This window comes from Jatropha curcas, chromosome 8 (assembly GCF_041381405.1).
Source record: "Jatropha curcas cultivar XTBG-Jc1 chromosome 8, XTBG_Jcur_1.0, whole genome shotgun sequence".
Taxonomy (NCBI): Eukaryota; Viridiplantae; Streptophyta; class Magnoliopsida; order Malpighiales; family Euphorbiaceae; genus Jatropha; species Jatropha curcas.
The window spans coordinates 5,422,445-5,443,757 of NC_143158.1; the positions used below are offsets into that span (position 1 = coordinate 5,422,445).

The 21,313-nt window shown below is 33.4% G+C and overlaps 4 protein-coding genes across 4 annotated transcripts; 3 read left to right on the forward strand and 1 right to left on the reverse strand.

The window, feature by feature from the left end:
- Positions 1-550: 550 nt before the first annotated feature.
- LOC105633575 (uncharacterized) lies at positions 551-3,395 on the forward strand. Its single transcript, XM_089724815.1, has 5 exons — positions 551-786; positions 899-1,092; positions 1,840-1,924; positions 2,992-3,057; positions 3,139-3,395. Exons 1-5 carry the CDS (start codon positions 703-705, stop codon positions 3,229-3,231), a joined length of 522 nt encoding a protein of 173 aa, XP_089580941.1. The 5' UTR covers positions 551-702; the 3' UTR covers positions 3,232-3,395.
- On the reverse strand, positions 3,328-5,204 carry LOC105633576 (Eukaryotic aspartyl protease family protein). Its single transcript, XM_012216200.4, has one exon. It carries the CDS (start codon positions 4,894-4,896, stop codon positions 3,556-3,558), a length of 1,341 nt encoding a protein of 446 aa, XP_012071590.1. The 5' UTR covers positions 4,897-5,204; the 3' UTR covers positions 3,328-3,555.
- A 3,241-nt stretch (positions 5,205-8,445) lies between these two features.
- Positions 8,446-11,912, forward strand: LOC149494051 (putative LRR receptor-like serine/threonine-protein kinase At3g47570). The gene is made up of 2 exons (XM_089724817.1): positions 8,446-11,225; positions 11,338-11,912. Exons 1-2 carry the CDS (start codon positions 9,824-9,826, stop codon positions 11,718-11,720), a joined length of 1,785 nt encoding a protein of 594 aa, XP_089580943.1. The 5' UTR covers positions 8,446-9,823; the 3' UTR covers positions 11,721-11,912.
- Positions 11,913-12,369: 457 nt separating this feature from the next.
- ATG18B (autophagy 18 B-like protein) lies at positions 12,370-19,101 on the forward strand. The gene is given in 13 exon segments (XM_089724822.1): positions 12,370-12,624; positions 12,704-12,777; positions 12,877-12,950; positions 13,037-13,146; positions 13,444-13,499; positions 13,502-13,534; positions 14,278-14,390; positions 14,863-14,982; positions 15,541-15,686; positions 15,825-15,938; positions 16,884-16,949; positions 18,496-18,617; positions 18,718-19,101. Coding segments are annotated over 13 exon segments (1,116 nt in total). The 5' UTR covers positions 12,370-12,565; the 3' UTR covers positions 18,747-19,101.
- Positions 19,102-21,313: the final 2,212 nt, after the last annotated feature.

Here is a 21,313-nt window from a genome sequence, read left to right on the forward strand (position 1 = left end):
TATATTTAAGAACGATTTATATTTATTTATTGACAGAGAAATTAATAAATTATATATTATATATATTAATGATTTTATGTATATTTAATAAATAACGAAAATGAAAGATATGTCATATAAAATGTAATGTATATTTATATACAAATAATTTCACATAAATAATATGAATGAAAATAAAAATAATTTCATTAAGTAATGAATTAAGAGTAATTTAAATGCTTAAAGGAAAAATCCAAAAAAAAAAATATATATTTTTCTTAATGGATACTTGTAATATAAAAGTAAAATGAACTCACACAGGATGCTAACCAACGTCCAGTTTTTTAAATATAAGATGACATGCTAATAAGAAAAACAAAAACAACCAACGCATTCATTAACCGAGTCTAATTCTCAACAAGTTAAGCTTGGGCTTGATTAACAGGTTTCCAAAGATCTGGGCTCTATCTTATCTTCGAAGGCCCAAGTCCTAAACAGTCCATGAAGCTTGGAGGGTATATTGGGAAGTTTGCATCCCTTTAGCGGTTGCACGGTAAATTGGTCAAAATGATCGTCTGTGTTTCCTGATCTGTTACACTCTGGTTATTCCTTTTTGGCTGATTTCTATCGATTAACTCATAATTTCGTTCAAAAAACAGAAATAAACTGATTCTACTTCGCTAGGGTTTAAGACCAGACATATTGGTGTAAACAGAGAAAGAAATGGCAAATCAAGGAGCCAAAAAACGCAGGGAAGAGAACGCTCGCCATATGGCAAAGCTACGCCACCTAATTATTGCCTGCAATGTATGATTTTCTCATCTGTATCAATAAATTTGTATCATATTTTACTTGAAAATTTCTCCGGGTCTCTATTTCTTCTATTGAAATGGTTGGTTTGGTATTTGTTAATTTTTAGGTTATATATGTATTAGTGAGGATGCTGATTTTTCACGCCAGTTTCACTTGGAAACATTGGGTAGGTCTGGTTTTGACCTCGCTGGCTTATTTTCTTCCCTATCAACAACTTGCTGCAATGGCTAAACCCGCATATGGAGATGATGGGGACCTTCTTGATGGTGGATTTGATATGAGCACTGGTGGAATTTGTGGGTTGGTATTTTTCTGTTTTCATTTCTTTTTATCAGTTTCAATTTTAATGCATGATTATTGGTATTTATTTGGTTGTACTAGTAGGGCCTTGTTTATAACTTGTTTGTTAATGAATTCATTGGAATTGGGCTATTAGCCATTAGATTTGTCAATAGCAGTCGTCAGTGATGTACTCTTAAGTTTATAACACCGAGTTTATAAATCCAGATTAACTTATTATTTTCTTAGGATGTTTATAATCTGCTAGAGTTCTGCATTTTGCCTGTTTGCTGTGGTACAAAATAGCACTGAGCTGATATGGTAATCAAATTTGATAATTAGATCGAGAATTGCACATGAAGGAGGATTTATAAAGAATATAAACAAGAGGTTGATAACAAAGGAGGATTTGCTATCCTCATCTAAGATAAGTATGTGGATAATCAATTAAGATGATGGAAATGTTCTTCTATTCCTTTATACCACCCATGTGATTAAATTTATTTTGTATTTCTTATTGTGTGTAGTAACAAATTTTTGTTGTATGGACCACCATTGGTAGCAAGTGAACAATGTATAAAGACTTGGGACTATTCTTACCTAATTATTATACGAAAGGGGAATTTCTTCACTTTGGACTATATTCCAGAATAAAATAATGAGAGTTTATCCTTATCTAATGATCTTTTTTTTGGTCTAGATTTCTAGTTTTTGGCATGTGGTATAAATAAATAATACTGTTGTGTCACTGTTGGTATTTTTTTGCAGCTATCTGCATGATGTTATCTACATTACAAGCTTCGTGCAAATCACATCCATCATCTCTGGAAAATTTTGGTACACATACCTGCTGGTAAGATCCCATAGATTAATCCTTTTGTAAAATTGTATCTAGATGTACAGGGCAACACTCATAGCTTGCTTTGGAAATTACACCTTAGAGGCTAGTAAAGGACGAAATCATGTACCAATTTGTTTTCGAAAGAGTTATGGTGCCCAGAGTATGTATAATTCTGCTAGGGAATTCAACTCTCCTTTATTCCAATTGGAAAAACGGTAGTTCTTGATTGTTAGTCTATATGCTCCTAAGATATACTAAATGAACCTGAAAATATGTTGTACTTCTTGATGTTCAGATTAGCAAGCTTTAACATATTAGTAAAGGAAGCAATCGACTCCTTTTAATGAAGTTTTGAATCTTTGCTTCCATACTGAGGGAGTGATAGAAAATGTATATGCATGTGTACTGGCACAAATGCAAGTGCAAGTTAATGACTTTTTCTGGATAAGTTTATATATGTATTTATAGAAATATTTAGATTGGCAATGTCCAAGGGTCATGCTCTATGTCTATTCAGAGAATTAGTCATACCATATATCCCTACACTTAGGAGAAAAATATCTGATAAACCTTTCCCTCTATTCCAAAATAACGGCCCAAGTCACTTATTTGGGCTGTCCCAAATTAATTGTCTAGATATTTAGTTTAGTAAATCAATAAGTCTAAAGGTTATTTTGTCAATAATACCCTTCAAATAGTTTACCTTGATTTCTGTACCACTATACACTAAAGGATAAAGTTAGTAAACTAACAAAACATAATTCATTCAAAAGAATTTTCCTAATCTCCATATTAAAGTCAAACTAGATTATAATTTTGGGAGGGAAGAATTATATTCCATGAAAAAACCAAGGTGGAGTTATTGAACTATAAAATATTTGCTTGAATCTGATGTTTATCAGCGATAACTACTTAATTGGTAGGTTAATAAAGCATTTACATAGATAGGTTTTGCTTGCTTGTACTTATTGAGACATTTTTTCTTATATTTGGATTGCCTCCTAACGAATAGCATGTATGAGATCACTTAGCATGATATTTGATACGTGGCGGAGTTACTCTTCCTTAATGCTTTTCAGATACCAGCATTTGGAGCATACAAATCTTTTGGATTCATTAGAGGATTTTTATCACAAGGCTCTGAGGTACATTTTCTTCTCCAGTTCTAATCATGTTTAAAGGTATTAAAAGCATTTTCGTAAGATCGATTATCCTCTGTTAACCAGGGAGATATGGAGGACGAAAAGACTCGCAAAAAGAGGGAGAAGCTGGAGAAGAAAGCTTCACGAGCCAAGTTTGTGAAGACAAGAAATAGATAAGTCATTGTATTGAAATGAGTATACCAACCCTTAGGAGTAGTTACTTCTTAAATGACACAATGTCCTTGCCAACTTTTGATAAGTACCGAGTAGGAGTTGAAAAAAAAAAAAAATGTATTGATCAAGGAAGACTCTGCAATGCATAATTTTTCAGTTTTGTGCCACTGATGTTTGTTGTTGTAATTCCATGACTACTAGAAGCTAGAGCAAGAGCTATTACCAAGCAATGATTTGCGAACATCACAAATAATAGAACAAAAGACTTGCAAACCAATGTATGCATTTATGTTCTATGTATGATTTGTGAAGCCTGTGATGACAGATTCAGTCAACTAGGAGTTCGCAATCAATCCTCTGGAAGAATAACTCATGCTTATCAAGATCATAACCCATATTATGGTATTGTTGAGCCATTAACCCAACTACAGAAAAATCTGTAAAATTATTGCTGTAGGTGCTGGCTTGTCTCATGGCCATGCAAAGTACATCTGGTGTGGCTTGATAGAACATGCTTTCACTGTCCAACTCTAAATCTGCTCCTCCTGCGAAGTGAAATGTTACCACAGGAAACCCAGTAAGGTCCTGGTCCACTCTTCCCTTGTAACAAAGAAATGACTCTCGCCAAAATGGTACAAGGACTCTATCCAAGAGAGACTGAACTTCATCACCAAGCGCTCTATATAAATTTTTGGCCAACCAGGTTAGTGCAGTTCCAGAATCAATTATTACAGCTTGTCCTTTCCTTTTACTTCTAAATGCAGTAGAATCTATGTTGAGCCTTTTTTCCCCAACACTAATGCCTTCCAGAGTAACATAGTAATGGCCGGCAACCACTTCTAAAGGTGTTGAAGAACCTTCAATATTTGCACCATCGCCGATGACCAACTGGTTATATTTGTAGTGAGAATCAGCAACGTTGCCTATGCAATAAGAAAACTTAGAACCCATTTGAGTTACAAAAGATGTGATTCCATTGCCTAGACCAAATATGCCAGTGAAACGCCGGTCTCTATAATTGCCATTCTCATGGCTGCATCCGAATACCACATAAGGCACGGCATTTGTGCTTCCATCTGAATTGTGAATGATGATTTGTTCAGTGGCAAGAACTCCGACTGACGGCAGACTTCCTACGTAAGTTTGGTTGTACATGCACTGATTCAACCAGTTGCATTTGCTGCCTGGGGCATCGGGGCACACAGTGTCCCTACACGACAAGGTAGCATAAGTAGAAGATTTGGAGGGGTCTAGTAATGAACCAGTCTGTTGTAAACAACGTTTGCAGGGTGCACATTGTACCCATAAGAGACTGCTGCCTGTGTCCATTATTGCTAATTGTGGAACAGGTGGTTGTCCGATGGAGAAACTCACCATGAACAAGGGTTCAAAGGCACTAGGAACGAGATTTAGCTGAAGATCATTTCTGCATTTATTTCTTGCAATCTGCGCATACAAGTAAGCCATCCAGGTAGCTGAGGCTTTCATAGTTCGTTCTGTTCGGTCTGCAATAGTGTCATTTGGGTTGTAATATGGAGAGAGAATGGAATCGTGGTGAATCAATTTAGTGACTGATCGCTTAGGTCGGAAAGTGTAGGCTTCAATGGTTTTTGCAGAGAGAGCCAAAATCAGGAGTAGCAATGAAAATAATCCACATGCAATAGCCATTAACGATAGTGAAATGAGAATCCGTTCTCGCTTTATATCATTCTCAACAAGGAACCTGAAAAAAGGTAGCAGATGCACAAGAAATATATAAGTAGGATATAGAAAAGGCCATTTGTCAATTATGTCTAGATTGAATTGTCTCGGCAGTTAGAAGGGTAAAAGCTTGTTCTAGTTATGCTTCATATGTATATGTATTTGGGTTACGAAAAGGGCTTCATATTGCAATATATTATTAGAAGAAAGAGAGAAGGAATGAAAAGATCATGATAACTAGTAAAAATGAAATTAAGGAAAGAGTTTTAGGATTATAGGCCTAATATTCAAGGAGTAAATTAAATTCAAATCAAACTATTATTGAATGAAAATCCAATAACAATAGGTATATGAAATTTTTAATTTTCATGTGGCTCTTTACTGTCAATTATAGTTGTAATAAAATTTCATCTAATAATCATTTTCAAAAAAACAAAAATTATCTAATAATTTACCTGAACAATTTCATTAGTCACAGTATAGGAAACTCAGTCTTCTCTTAAGTCTTTCTTTATGATCAATAATTAATTGCTATAAAGATTGTCCATTATCTGCTTAAGTGGAGCACCTACGATTGTTGAAAAATACTTTCACAGTCGTGTTAGTGGAAACACAAATAAAAGCACAAGGGAACTTTTTTGCTTTTCTTCCAAATAGTTTTTGGGTTTGAAATTTCTTTTCAAAAGCTGCTTTTTCATTTTTCCTTTTTATATGTTTTTGAAAAATTTATTAAACCTTAAATATACAAAGCTCTTTTAAAAAAAAAAATAACTATTTTTTTAAAGGGAAAAATAACTATTATTATATCTATTTAAGAATGTTTAATTCGAGTATTTAGGAGAAAAGAAAATAATTAATCGAAGTCTAAATTAGGTCGTAATTTAGATTTATTTTGTGCACGTGAACTACAAACTTAAATTTATGCAAAAATTTATGGATAAACATTTGAAATTTTAATATTTTTCAATATCTTGTCTTACTCATAAACAGTAATTCTTATATGCATTCACAGGCTACTAATCAGTCAACCCCGTGTCAAACTGATACTACTATGCATCCTCCACCCACCCATAAAGGGGGTCTAAAGACAGCCCAAAAAGTTGAAAATTAAAAAATCCTGTCTGTACCAAGCCGCTCACCTGGCAAATAAATTAAGCGTGAAATGTTGGGTCCGGTAACAAAATTATACAGAAAGTTACGTGATTCACTCTTAACTGTTTAGAGTTACGTCCATGAGATAATTCCGAATAATTCTTTCACTATTAAAAATAGTATGTATACAAAGAGAGTAATACAGAAATATAGGCACTCAAAGTGTTTTTCAAAAACAACTCAAAATAATTTTTTCATTATTTTTCTCTTCCCTAATTTTAAAACACCCTTCTTAATATTAGATATCTCTCTCTATATTTTTTTTTTCTTTCTTATTTTTGCTGTGTTTTATTGAGGAAAACATCATAGTCTTCATCTGGTTCATTTTGATAAGGAACTTCTGGAATGTTTAAGTCTGGCACTTGTTCTTGTGGAACATTTTCTTCATCTCCAATTTGTCTGCGTTCTATTGGAGGGACTCTCTGTATGTATGTTGAGTCTTCATCAGATCTATTGGCACTCTGCTTCAATATCTTCAATAGTCTGATCTTCAACAAATACATCATCATGATTTCTTATAATCGTCTTCTGGATTGGGTCATAAAACTTATAGCCAAATTGGTCTTCGCCATAGCCAATGAATACACATTGTCTAGTCTTGACATCAAACTTAGACCGTTCATCCTTTTGGACATGTATGAAGGCTTTGCAACTAAACACCTGCAAATGATCATGGGAAACATCTTTTCCTGAACATACTCTTTTTGGAGTATCATACTGTAGAGGAACACAGAGTGAACGATAAACTACAGTGAGTAAAGCTTCAATATCTTTTAGACAACTTTGCATGTGAGAGTAAACATCTGACTCTCTCCATCAAAGTTATATTCATCCTCTCAGCCAAACCATTCAATTACGGCGTCTTGGGAGGTGTCGTTTGATGTCGAATACCATGCTCTTTGCATAAAGCATCAAATGACCCACTGTATTCTCCACCATTATCTGTACTGATACACTTCAACTTCTTGCTTGTTTGTCTCTCAACCAGGTTTAGAAGACTTTAATGTGTATACCCAAGTCTTCCTAAAATGGTCATCAATAAATGTCATAAAATATCGATTTCCACCATATGACATCGTCAATGGTCCACACAAATCTGAATGAATAAGATCTAATACATTTTTCATTCTGGAAGGAGGGGTAAACTTGAAAGCTACTCTGTTTTGCTTTCCCGCCATACAATCAGGACACTTGTCTAGGTGAACTTTATCCAATCCAAGTAGTACGTTCTTTCTTGCCAGAGTCGTCATTCCTTTAGCTACCACAAATGAACCTTTTGTGAGCTTCTACTGACCATTTCTGAATGTGCTACAGAAACATTCATCATCAAATCTACCAATCGAGATTTGGACGCATGCTCGAAAGCCCATTTCGCATCAGTCTTGTCTTCCGGTTTAGTTGAACTAAACACGGGCAAATGCATTTTGATTTCCATAACGAGATCTCTCATTTTATTTCTCTATATATGGTAATTCGCGCCATTTAAACTGATCATTTTGCTTGTCCATTTTTACTTGTACAGAATATCATCACCAACATAAACTGTATACGTGAACAGTAGTATACATGAATAGTGACGGACTCAACAACAGTAACGCCAATAGTACGGTTCACCATCACCTTTGAGTTACCATTTTACTATTCATCATTAAGTCCATTTTGCAACGTCTTTCTGAGCGGACAACACCAATGGACTCATCTTAATTTTCTCTTCGTCATGATATATTTATTTTTTAAATATATCCACGGATCCGGTATCGCTATATGACCGGTTGGACCTATCGAAATCTTTGGCTCTGATACCACTTGTTAGGCCTAGGTACCACTTGCCTCAGCTTTGATACCACTTGTTAAGGCTCCCGCAATAAAATTACGAGAATAATTACTACAGCGGAATAAACAAAATTATGACATACAGAAATTTACGTGGTTCATCCTTAACTGTTTAGGGCTACGTCCATGGGACAAACTCCAAATAATTCTTCCACTATTAAAAATAGTAACAATCAAAGTGTTTCCCAAAAATACCCCAAAATAATTTCTCACTATTTTTCTCTCCCTTAATTTTAGAAAACCCTTCCTAAAATTAGATATCTCTCTCTACATTTTTTTTTCTTTCTTATTTCTACTATGTTTTGTTGAGGAAAAACCTTCTTCTACTTATAGGAGAAGGGGACGTGTTAATAACGTATCCACCGACTGACGCGTTATTAATGCGTCCAACTATTTCAAAGGAAACGTTTTCCTTTTTTTCTTTTTCAAAGTGTGTGGATCCCACACGTCGGAAGACTCACAACATGAAATTGGATGAAAATTCAAACTTTGAACTATTGTTTTCTCTGTACCTATTGCATTTCTCTTAATACACCAAATAAATATTCCTCAATTCCATCCATTATCTTCTCATATGATCTTCATCTTTTATTTCATAGTTCTTACTTCAATTTCTCCATGAACAACAACCTATTACACCCTTTCTCATCTCTTTGCATCTATGTTTATGTTCTTCTCTTTTTCTTTACCTCTACTACCTTTGCTTCTACCAGCAATGAGACTGACCTCAAAGCCTTACTTCAATTCAAAGCCAAAATAACTCAGAGACCCATTTCAGGTTTTAAGCTCATGGAATCATACAATCCATTTCTGTCAATGGCAAGGCATAACCTGTGGTCGGTCACACCGGCGAGTCATGGAATTAAACCTGCAGTCCTTGGCACTTGATGGCTCTATATCACCTTACATTCGCAACTTGACCTTCTTGAAGATACTGAATTTAAACAACAACAGCTTCATCTATCAAATCCCGGAGCAGATTGGTCACTTAAGAAGACTGGAAGAACTCAGACTGACTAACAATTCGATGAGTGGAAAAATGCCAAGTAATATATCAAGTTGTTCAAATCTCATTGTTATAAGTTTACGTAATAATAAGTTGAAAGGAGATATTCCTGAAAAATTGGGTTCGTTATCGAAACTTCAAGTTCTTTACTTATTTGAAAACAATCTATCAGGAACTATCCCTTATTCACTTGGAAATTTGTCACAGCTTCTGCTACTCTCCTTAGCTTTCAATGGCTTGGCAGGAACTGTACCTTACTGTTTAGGCTAGTTAACCAATCTTCAGTTCTTGAGTCTTTATTCAAATAGGCTTTCAGGTATCGTTCCTTCATCAATCTTTAATCTTTCCTCCATAACAGACTTTGAGATAGGAGAGAATCATCTCCATGGAAATCTTCCTTCAGAATTAGGCTCTTCACTTCCTAAGATTAGATTTTTTGCTATTAATTTTAATGAGTTCACTGGACAAATCCCTTCTTCTTTTTCTAATGCCACTAATTTGCAGATACTTTCTTTGCTAGAAAACAAGCTTACTGGACAAGTTCCTTCTCTGGCAAAGTTGAATAAACTTCGTGCTTTTATTGTTACTTTAAACTATCTGGGAAATGGGGATTCTGACGACTTGAGTTTCCTTTTCTCTCTTCTCAATGCCACTGTGCTAGAAAAATTGCTTATTAATGGCAATAACTTTGGAGGAACGATACCTGAAACCATTGGCAATCTTTCAACTAGTTTGGTGAGATTTTTCCTCGATAACAATCAAATAATTGGAAACATTCCATCTGACGTAGGCAATCTTGTAAGCCTGCAGGATTTTGAGGTGTGGAATAACAAACTTTCAGGTTTTATTCCTGATGGTATTGGAAAGCTTCGAAATCTAGTTGTATTTGCTTTGAACAATAACATGTTTTCAGGAGAAATTCCATCCTCCATCGGAAACTTAACGAATTTAATTCAATTCGTTGCTTTTGAAAACAACCTTTCAGGTAGTATTCCATCAAATATTGGCAAATGTGAAAACTTGCTTGGATTAGATCTTTCTCAAAACAAATTAAGTGGTTCCATACCTTCACAAGTCCTAAATCTCTCTTCATTGTCTATTTATCTTGATTTATCTCAAAATAACTTTACTGGTAATTTACCTATTGAAGTTGGAAACCTGAAAAACCTTGGTGAATTTGATGTTTCCGAGAATAAATTATCTGGTGAGATTCCTAGTAGTCTTGGCAGTTGTATAAGCATGGAAACACTTGACTTGAGTGGAAACAATTTCCAAGGGCCAATACCTGCAGCTTTGAGTTCATTAGAGGCTCTTCAAGCTTTGGATTTATCTAAAAATAATTTATCAGGTGAAATTCCAGAATTTCTGTCACATTGGAGAATTTTGCAATATTTGAATCTCTCCTACAACAATTTTGAGGGCATGGTGCCTACTAAAGGCATTTTTGAGAATGCAAGTGCTACTTCAGTTGAAGGAAATAATATGCTTTGTGGAGGCATACCTAAGTTTCAGTTGCCTAACTGCAATCCTTTAAGGCATAAGAAAAATAGATTGACTCCTACATTGAAGTTAGTGGTTGCTATTATTTCTGTGATTGTAGGAGCCTTATTGGTATTATCAGTTCTGTTTCTTCTGAGGCTTAAGCAAAAGATAAGAAAGGAACCTGCTGCTTCCAATTTTTCAGATAAGAAAATTTTGGAATTATCTTATCGAACTCTGCATAAATCTACAAATGGATTCTCTTCTGATAACTTGATTGGTATGGGAAATTTTGGTTCTGTTTATAAGGGAACACTTGATGGTGGAGCAACCTTAATTGCTGTCAAGGTGTTTAACCTTATGCGCCGCGGAGCTTTCAAGAGTTTTCTTGCTGAATGTGAAGCCTTAAGAGGTATTAGACACAGGAATCTTGTTAAAGTACTAACTGCTTGTTCAAGTGTAGATCACCATGGAAATGATTTTAAGGCTTTGGTTTATGAGTTTATGGTTAATGGAAGCTTGGATGACTGGTTGCATCCAACTGTAAGCACAAATGAAGAAAGTGAGGCAACACAGAAATTGAACATTCTTCAAAGACTAAATATTGCGATTGATGTTGCTTCTGCTCTTGATTATCTCCACAATAATTGCGAAATACCAATTGTTCATCGTGATTTAAAACCGAGCAATGTTCTTCTTGACAATGAACTGACAGGACATGTTAGTGATTTCGGGCTAGCTAGATTCCTTCCTCTCGCAGCAATCTATCACAATAGTGAATCAAGTTCTACTGGAGCAAGAGGAACAGTTGGGTATGCTCCTCCAGGTAATCTTGATTTTACATAAAACTATAATGTTCTAATTAGTAGTGTAACTCTATCATCGTCTTATTCAACTTTATATTCTCTTAACCAATAATTCTTTTGAACAAATTGTAGAATATGGAATGGGTAATGAGGTATCCACATACGGTGATGTTTACAGTTATGGAATTCTCTTATTGGAAATGTTCACAGGAAAGAGGCCTACCGATGAAATCTTTAACGGATCTTTTAATCTTCATAACTTTGTCAAGGTTGCTTTGCCTAATAATGTGGTGGAGGTGGTGGATCCGGTTCTTGTTTCAGAAAAAGGTGAAGCAATTAGTAATGTATCAGTAGAGTGCTTGATTTCAATATTTCAAATTGGACTCGATTGTTCTATTGCATCACCAAGTGAAAGAATGAGCATTCCTGATGTCATACGACAGCTCGCTTCGATCAAAGACAAACTTGTTGGAAATGAAGTGCATAATGCAAGAACAAGTTACAATTTCTATTGAATCAGCAGAAAAATCATTTGAATAGTTCACTTCCTACTAAAAAAATATTTTTTTTTCTTTTATTTTAATTTAATGATTTGTCATCAGCTGGGTAGCTCTACCCATCGCATTTCTTTTACGAGTTTTTAAACATTATATCTCTGTGTATATTGCTTGTTCTTTTATGATTTCAATTTATTTATGCTTCCTTCATCATGTTTATCTCTGTGTCTGGGGAATTGCAGAATGGTTATAATGTATTGTGGCTTTCAACAGGTAAATTTTTAGAAATTCTTGTGAAATCAAATTGACATGGCTTTGCTACTAAATACGCAAATTAATTAACTTAATTAAAAATTTTGCCACTAAATATATTGATTAGCTACCAAATAAATAAATATTAAATAAAAAATTGAACCGATTAGACTAATCAGTGATAGCTTAAAATCAACATTTAAAAATTCACAAAATAAATTAGCGACGGGTTTGACGGTTTGACTGATTTTTAGCAACAATCTTTCACTTATTAACTTTTGGTCGCTAATTTAGGGAAAATAAATTCTGAAAATTAGAGAAAAAAATTAATAAAATTAAAACAACTGACCAAAATTTAAAAACTTTTAAAAGATTGTTGTTTCTTCCATGACTTGGCCTTCTTTTTTATACACTTTTCTAATCAGTCAGGATCTAGCCAATCACAGAATACATTAACGGCTCACGATCTGGCTAACCATCATCCCCCATAACGCTGTCCATTTCGATACATTCCGTTTTCTGTTCTCTTCTAGTTCAAGCCGGACCTAAAAGTATTTAAGTAAGTTAAATTTTTATCTTCTTCCCCAACAATCCCACCAACAATTCCAACAATGACTAGCCAGTCCTCTAACTCTTCCATTCTCTGCGCCTCTTTCAATCAAGATAATAGGTACAGCAGTATGCCTAAATTTCCAGATTTTTAAATCTATTCTTTTCTTTGTTTATTTAATATTATTGTGTTTATTCAGTGGCTTTGCAATAAGCACTAAGGATGGCTTCAAAATATTCGATCCTAACACAGGCCGTCTCTGTTATGAACGAGGTAAGCTATCAATTTCTACTTTCCTTATTTAATTTAGGTTTTCTATTTAGTTTTTCTGTACAGTAATTTTTCAAATTGCGTTTACTTCGGTGTTTGTAGCTGTTGGAGCTTTTATTATTGTTGAAATGCTTTACAGTTCTAGTCTTCTTGCTATTATTGGAGCTGGTGAACAGGTAATGTTTTTTGTGCGTGTGTTCTTTTTTGCTTTCAAGTATTGTTACTCATCAATGGTAGATATATTGAATTGAACTGAAATCAGCCTTCTTTATCCCCACGGCGTCTCTGTTTGTTCAATACTACTACCGGAACTGCCCTTCGAGAACTGAATTTCTTAACTTCGATCCTTGCTGTTCGATTAAATAGAAAAAGGTAATACATCTATCTTGGATTTTTTTCAGCTACTGATTTATTGTTTGTTGCCCCTATTTTGCACTCTCTCCCTCTATATATATTTATAAATAAAATCTATCGTATGGTGCAGTGTTGATATTATTGTCGGTACATGGGTGTAGAGTGGTTTTGATTTTATAGATTGTTAAAACAGATGAAAGTTCAGATAAACTATATTGAATTGTTGGTACAAGTTGGCTTTTTGCCCTATATATGTATTACTATTTTAGTATAATTTCCTATGGTTTTTGATTTACTGCCTCTTAATCGTTGCAGGCTTCTTGTTGTTTTGCAAGAAAAGACATATATTTATGACTTAAATAGTCTTGCAATATTGACACTATTGATACAGTTCCAAACATAGAAGGTGAGTTTTGAATATCTTGGTTTTATATTTGAAATAGAATTTACTTGAAACATCTTCTTATGACACATTGCCACTTTGGAGTTTATATTTTCGGAGTGGCTGATTGACATTAAAATATTGTTCTTCGCTTTTCCTGTGGAACAATGAGTTTTATCTGTTTGTGAATGATAACCTTGTAAGTGTCCGTTTGATATTGGATTTTGGCTACTTTTGTAGTTTTTACAGCTTAATGAACCATGGTTTGGCAAGGGCTAGATTGTTTACCCTTTTCAAACCATGATTTAATGAAAGTAGAAAAATTTTAAAAATTTTGACACCATTTTTAAAGAAGCTTAAAACTCAACACCCCCAATCCCCCCCCCCCCCCCCCCCCCAAAAAAAAAAAAAAACCAAAAAAAAAAAAAAAAAAAAAATCCAAACTTTGGATTCAAGAATACCCTTTCTAAGGATCTTAATCTGAACTTGTTACTCTAGATGGAAGACCCTTCATTCATTTCAACTGGAGATCTTAGTAAAGTTCTGATCTCTAAATTTTGTTTGGTATAAATATTTTCCCTTTCTCCATTACTGCTGAATTTATTTTGTCCCAAAAGTAAGGGCAACTGTTAATTGTTAATTCTACAGAATTTTAGAATTACTTCTTCATTCTTTCTTTCCTTTTTTCTTTTTTTTCCCTGGTTGACATACAGAACCATACGGTTCTTAGAATTTAAGTTCCCTGAAAATTTCCATTTTTTCCTCAGGACTTTGTGCAATCTCCCCTAGTTTGGACGGTTGCTTCTTGGCTCTTCCTGCAAGTACAACTAAAGGATCAGTTCTGGTGTACAATGTCATGGAACTCCAGTCACATTGTGAGGTGGCAAAAAAATTGGAAATGATTAATATGCATAATATCTGATATGGAGTTAGAACTCACCTGATTCTGTTTTTCTGATCATGAATCTCATTCCTGGAGGGTCCCCCCCTCTCTCTCTCTCTCTCGCTTATTTAACACTGGAAAGTTATAAAGAGTTCAAGCTCTCAGTAGGATGTTAAAATCTGACAAACTATTCTGTATGATGAATTCATCAATTACAAAATAGGGAATCATGATATAACGTACTAATGAGGTACAAGGAATCTTGCAGCCTAGCAAATGCAGGATCCTTGTTGCTAATGATTTTCTTGTTACATATTTCCTTTAAAGTTTCCTTTTGTTTGAGATTAATTTTTGCTAGCTCCTGCAACCATTGAGACTTGAACAAATTATTTGTTTACGTTTCCTTTTCTTTTCTTTTTTTTTGCAACCTTTGGTTTATTGTTTATGTATTTATTGAATATACTTGCAGATAGATGCTCATCGTGCACCACTGGCAGCAATTGCCCTTTCTTCCAATGGGATGTACATTGCTACAGCATCGGAACAGGGAACAATAATCAGAGTTCATCTAGTTCTTGATGCTACTAAGGTACTGTATTTGCTTGTTCACAGTGGCAGCCTGGGTATGTGAGTGCGATCATAGTATGTGGTTCATAGACAATGTAATAGACTTTCTGTTCTTGGAGGCTTCAATATTTTGAGGTTCCCAAGATGAATTGCCTGGTAACTGTTTAGTGGTCTTGATATACCATATAAAATGGCCATGAATTGAGAGAGAACTATATTGGAATAAGAATTATTAGATTGAAATTAAAACTCTGTTTGGTCTTGGGTCATATATGCACACTGAACATGTGAACTGAAAAATAACTACGAAAATAATTTTCATTTCTGGAGAGAGAATGAAAGAACCATGCTATTGTTGTTGCTATTTTATGTCTTTATTACAGAGTATACCAATCTAATAGCCAGGCCAAGCATTTTGCAGTTCCATGTTGTGACTTAAGCTTTATGATTCATGGTCTTCTTTTCCTTCAGTCGTTTTGCTCTCTTGATTCATTATGTAGCAGATTCTAGATGTATTTTGGTCTTGCGGATCGTAACTCATATCTTACTATACTCACTGGATTCTATATTTCCTGGGCAGTCTTATAGTTTCCGGAGAGGGACATACCCATCAACAATATTTTCCTTGTCGTTTGGTCCTTCACTTCAGCTTCCATAAATTCTTGTAGCAGCAAGTACTTCAGGTTCTATTCATGTCTTCTAACTGGGGTTTGCCATAAATCTGAGGTATGAAATGCAAAATTTTATAGATTAGGTGGAAGTATTCTGCCAAGAATTAACACTAAATTTTTGGCTCGATTGTTGATCTTTTGAAGAATTTTTAAACCATCTGACCTTTCTTGTCTAATTTCTTATTCTTCACAGAAATAGAAGATCAAGTAGTTTCCTTGGGTCGATATTACCTGAGTCTGTAAATGATGTACTGGATCCAGCTCATCATCACGTGCTTCACAATGCTGTTCCAACTGGAGTAAAGAGGTGAAGATGTTTCCAACTAACAATTTACTCAGGAAGTGATTAGGAGTTTACAAGGTTGACGCTAGCCATCGAATTATGGAGGAGCCAAATTAAATTTAGATAATTAGAATATTCCGTGATGCACTTATATAACATCATGCTGCTATTGTTTAGAATATAACATAGAATGCCAAAATACATCAACCAAGAAGTGATATAAAGAAAAAATAACTAAAGAGAAAAATCAGCATCAAAATTGATCTGTTTTTTTCTGTAGGTGATTGTCTTGAAAAGTGGGAATGGTTAAAAGAACATGAGATTATCTCAAATCTCTGACTTTGAGTTAACTTCAGCAAATTTATCACAGACGTCTAACAAAGGCAGTTTTAACCAGAAAACCAATAAATTTTATATATAATGTTCCTTAAATATCTATGGTTATTAAAACCTTAACGTGCCTAATTTTATAAACTCTGCATGATGTTATTAGTTTAACCAATTTATTCTAAGTACGGATGAGAGCCAGCAGCCAGCTTGTCTTCCTTCTTCTTTTTTTTTTTTTTTTTTTTTTTTTTTGTAAATTTTAATTTTGTTCAGAATAAATAATTTAACTAGTAATTGCTGGACAATATATCTGTTTCAAATCCGAAACTAGCAATTAATAATTTAGTTGTTTCAGATGTGGCATAGTTAGAGCTGGCTTTCGGCTGAATAAGAGATCTTCTAGTAGAGTAAATTTTCAGGAAGATTGGGGAAGTCTCCTTCCAGAGGCATTCTAAGCATGCTACTAGTTTACCTCTGTAGTGATGGATCTAGTTTTTTTCTAGGTGGGCAAGTACAAGTTCGTACATGTATCTTGAAGGTGTAGACATGCTTTAGTCTGCAGCTCTTAGTTGCATACGCCTACATTTCTTGTTGCTTTTAAATGCACTGATATACTATCACTAATCAGGCTGTGTCATACAGTTACCTGGTAGTGCGCAAGGTGGACAAGGTTGCTGACACATCATCAACTAAACTTGTTGCTTTTAGGTGAGTTTTCTGTGTTACATGTGGCAGTATACCATGTATCAAAAACAAATCTTTTATATTTTCCTATAATTTATACTGAAATTTTATTATGTTTAATTATTGTGCCATGATCAACTAAAAAATTGGCTTGATAAACTTATTTACCCAAAACGATGCTACTTGTTGCATTTGTACTCTATTTTTCTTTTTAACTTTTATGCCTCAATTCAGTAAGTTTGTTGCTATTGTATTCTATGTTCAAAATTGAACGAGAAATAATAATATCTTATTATTTGCACAAAAGAAAATTAATTTCTTTTTTCCAAACTCTCTCCCCTCTCACAAACTCGAATCTCTTCCCTGAATGCTAAAGCCACCAAAGTTTCACTCTTAGATCTCTTTCACCACCTGTGAAGCTCCCATAGTCAAAATGCCTCTACCACCACGAACCAGTTGGCAGCTGCTGTAAAATCAGTATTTGGTGTTTTCATGACTTGCTTCTTGTTGGTGATGAGTTTGTTGAACAGCTTGTCATTTGAGCTACAAATGATTTAAGGAGTCTGGTTCCATTTGAAGCGACTATGAAAGGTAACATTGTGGATGGGGATGAGAGCACTTCGAGGAGGGGAAATTTCCAGTCACGTGATTACAGGATTGTTGGTATGGGAGGGCCTAAAGGCCTGAGTTTTGAGAGGAAAGTGACATGTGGAGGTGAAGAGAAGATTTGACCAAAGAGAGGTACAGATTTCGATTGGATCTTGTTTTAGAAGAGAGTGCAGGTCTTGCCATCTTAATAAGTTGATTATGAGGAGAAAGAGAAAAGGATTAGGAGAGAACTTAGAGAGAAAGTAAATGTGTTTGATAATTGTTCTTCTCAATAACATTTCTTTGAATACTTAGTCAGCTTCAAAGGGTAAATAGTGTTGTTTGACAATTCTGATTTTTTGGGTTTGGCTGAGGTTGAGTGTGGAAGAGGAAGTGACATTGGCAATGGTTGTTCTCCATGACATTTCTAGGTTTGGTGGGAAGAGAGGGAAATTAGGGAATTTTTTTTTTTTTATTATTTTTTTTTGCAAATAATAAAATAGTATTCTTTTTTTGTTCAATTTTGGCCAGAGGGCACAATTGCAGCAACCTATCAAGTGGGGTTTCGATAGGTGAAAAAAAAAAAAGAGATGCAATTGCAACAAATTGTAAAGTTTGGGGTAAATAAGTTTACTCAGAGAATATCTTCTACAATTATATAATATTTTATTTATTTTTGAAAATCTTATTCCCAATGGCCAAAATATTTTTTATTTATTTTTACAGTCTTCCTTAAATTTTAGTTCTGCATATCTCTTGATTAGTGAAGTGAATTCTGGCTCTCATAATTTCTATCCTGTAGCAATCAATTGTAGATTAGTCCAAACCTATTGATGGAATTTTGTTCCTTAATAAGAAATAAGCTTAATGTTGATGCATAAGAACATGTGTATTATTTTCTGTGGATAATTGCATGTCATTAGAACTTTCTTCTCAATGTCTTTCTATCAACTTATCATCTTCCTATCCTTGGACTTTCCAGAGCCACTATATCAGTAATAACCTTTAATGGTTACTTCCAGGAGTATATTGTAAACATTAACAATCTGAATGAATCTAAATGGAGCTTGGAGCGTGAATTTAGTCTTTTGGCATCGACTACTGGTAATTCTAAATGCTCATGATTTAATTGTTGCAATGGATCATCTTTTCTCCTTGAATGCTTGGAGTGCATTAAGATTTTAATACTTCCTGAAAATATTAGGTGAAGAACAACAATTTCAGATGGTGTGATATGATTTTACTGTTGCTGACATAATTCAACTGCTTAATGGAAAACAAAAGAAGGGAAGTTCTCTTGCAGTCTTCAGTGATCAGCCTTCACAGACGGCCAAGATTTGCAAAGTGTTGACCTGTAAGTAAAACTAGACTTTTTTTGTAAATACACAGATAAAACTCGGAATCTGCAAAATATAGCACTCAAGCTTTATCTGCTAGCCACCTTAGACTTTTATGTATCATACGGTATTTATGTATAAAATAGAAATCAAAAAGTACTAAAAAGAAATATCTGGTGCATTATTTTGTATTGTTCTCATTTTGGCTATTGTTATAGGCAAGTATATAAATATATCCCTGCACTGTTCAATCAATGTTTTATTAATTTAATTTTACAAGTTGAAGCATTTGATTAAATGATTTGCAAGTTGAAGTGTTTAATAGTTGAAATTTTATAAATTAAAGTGTTTAATATCGAATTCACCGACTAATATAGGTAGTCAAAAACCGAGGAAATTATTAATTAAAAATATCATAATTAACTCAATTAATTTCTCAAAAATTTAAATGCAAATTTCTTATATAATATCAATATTGTTTTAATCAGAGGATATGATATGTAATATCAATCGTAAATTATAAGAATATATTAATTGCAGCCGAAGTTTTAACCGACTCGGTGGCGGAAATCCATATTCGGTTCGCTCGGTTGGCTAATCAATAACATGAAAGAGTAGTAGTATATTAATATATAAGCCATTAATAAATGAACTCCTGTACATAACTATACATAATAAATTAGTGTCAAAATGTGTTTAAAGTATCTAATTATATTATTTATGCAATAAATATTATATATAAAATTATTGAATATATTATATATAACATCAGTAATTATGTCTATTCAGTTTAAAAATAATATATTGACCTGAAAATCAAAAATTAAAATATTTGAAATTCTAAATGGAAGAGAAAATAATAATTAAATTCTGTGAAAAATCCAAAACTATAATGTTCTTTGGTATCGCAGCATACCATATTAATGGAATTTTGAAAAGCAATAACAAAAGTTCAAACAAATTGTATTAGATCTATTTTACTATGAATTATTCTATTTAATGTAATTTTTTTAACTTAATAAAGATATAAATTATTAAAACTAATAAATTACTAGTAAAAACTAATTAAATTATATATTCAAATAAATTTTAAATTTATTTTCCAAAAAAAATTAAAATTAAAATTAAATTTGAAAATATATTTATGAACAATTTTTTTATAAAATTTAAATTTTCAAATAATGCGAGGAAAATTTTGAAAATTGAGAATTAAAATGAAAATCACTAGGGAAAAAAATTGTACTGAATCCCACAAATGTCTTGTGTTTACCAAGTTTTGAAAAGCAAAGAAAGCTGACAGATTTCCTGTAAAGACAATGGATTTTCTTGCTCACACGTAAGAAAGGTCAAAGTAAAATGAAGCATATCTGATACCTGAGAGTGAAAGAGAGAGAGATAATAAAGCAGTAAAATAAAAATAAAAAGAAAGAGCTGAAAGGATTGAATGAAAGACCAAACGATGAAAAAAGAGTACCAAATAAAGAGATAATTTAGTGACTGATCGTTTAGGTCGGAAAGTGTAGGCTTCAATGGTTTTTGCAGAGAGAGCCAAAATCAGGAGTAGCAATGAAAATAATCCACATGCAATAGCCATTAACGATAGTGAAATGAGAATCCGTTCTCGCTTTATATCATTCTCAACAAGGAACCTGAAAAAAGGTAGCAGATGCACAAGATATAGGAAAGTAGGATATAGAAAAGGCCATTTGTCAATTATGTCTAGATTGAATTGTCTCGGCAGTTAGAAGGGTAAAAGCTTGTTCTAGTTATGCTTCATATGTATATGTATTTGGGTTACGAAAAGGGCTTCATATTGCAATATATTATTAGAAGAAAGAGAGAAGGAATGAAAAGATCATGATAACTAGTAAAAATGAAATTAAGGAAAGAGTTTTAGGATTATAGGCCTAATATTCAAGGAGTAAATTAAATTCAAATCAAACTATTATTGAATGAAATAGGTATATGACATTTTTAATTTTCATGTGGCTCTTTACTGTCAATTATAGTTGTAATAAAATTTCATCTAATAATCATTTTCAAAAAAACAAAAATTATCTAATAATTTACCTGAACAATTTCATTAGTCACAGTATAGGAAATTCAGTCTTCTCTTTAAGTCTTTCTTTATGATCAATAATTAATTGCTATAAAGATTGTCCATTATCTGCTTAAGTGGAGCACCTACGATTGTTGAAAAATACTTTCACAGTCGTGTTAGTGGAAACACAAATAAAAGCACAAGGGAACTTTTTTGCTTTTCTTCCAAATAGTTTTTGGGTTTGAAATTTCTTTTCAAAAGCTGCTTTTTCATTTTTCCTTTTTATATGTTTTTGAAAAATTTATTAAACCTTAAATATACAAAGCTCTTTTAAAAAAAAAAATAACTATTTTTTTAAAGGGAAAAATAACTATTATTATATCTATTTAAGAATGTTTAATTCGAGTATTTAGGAGAAAAGA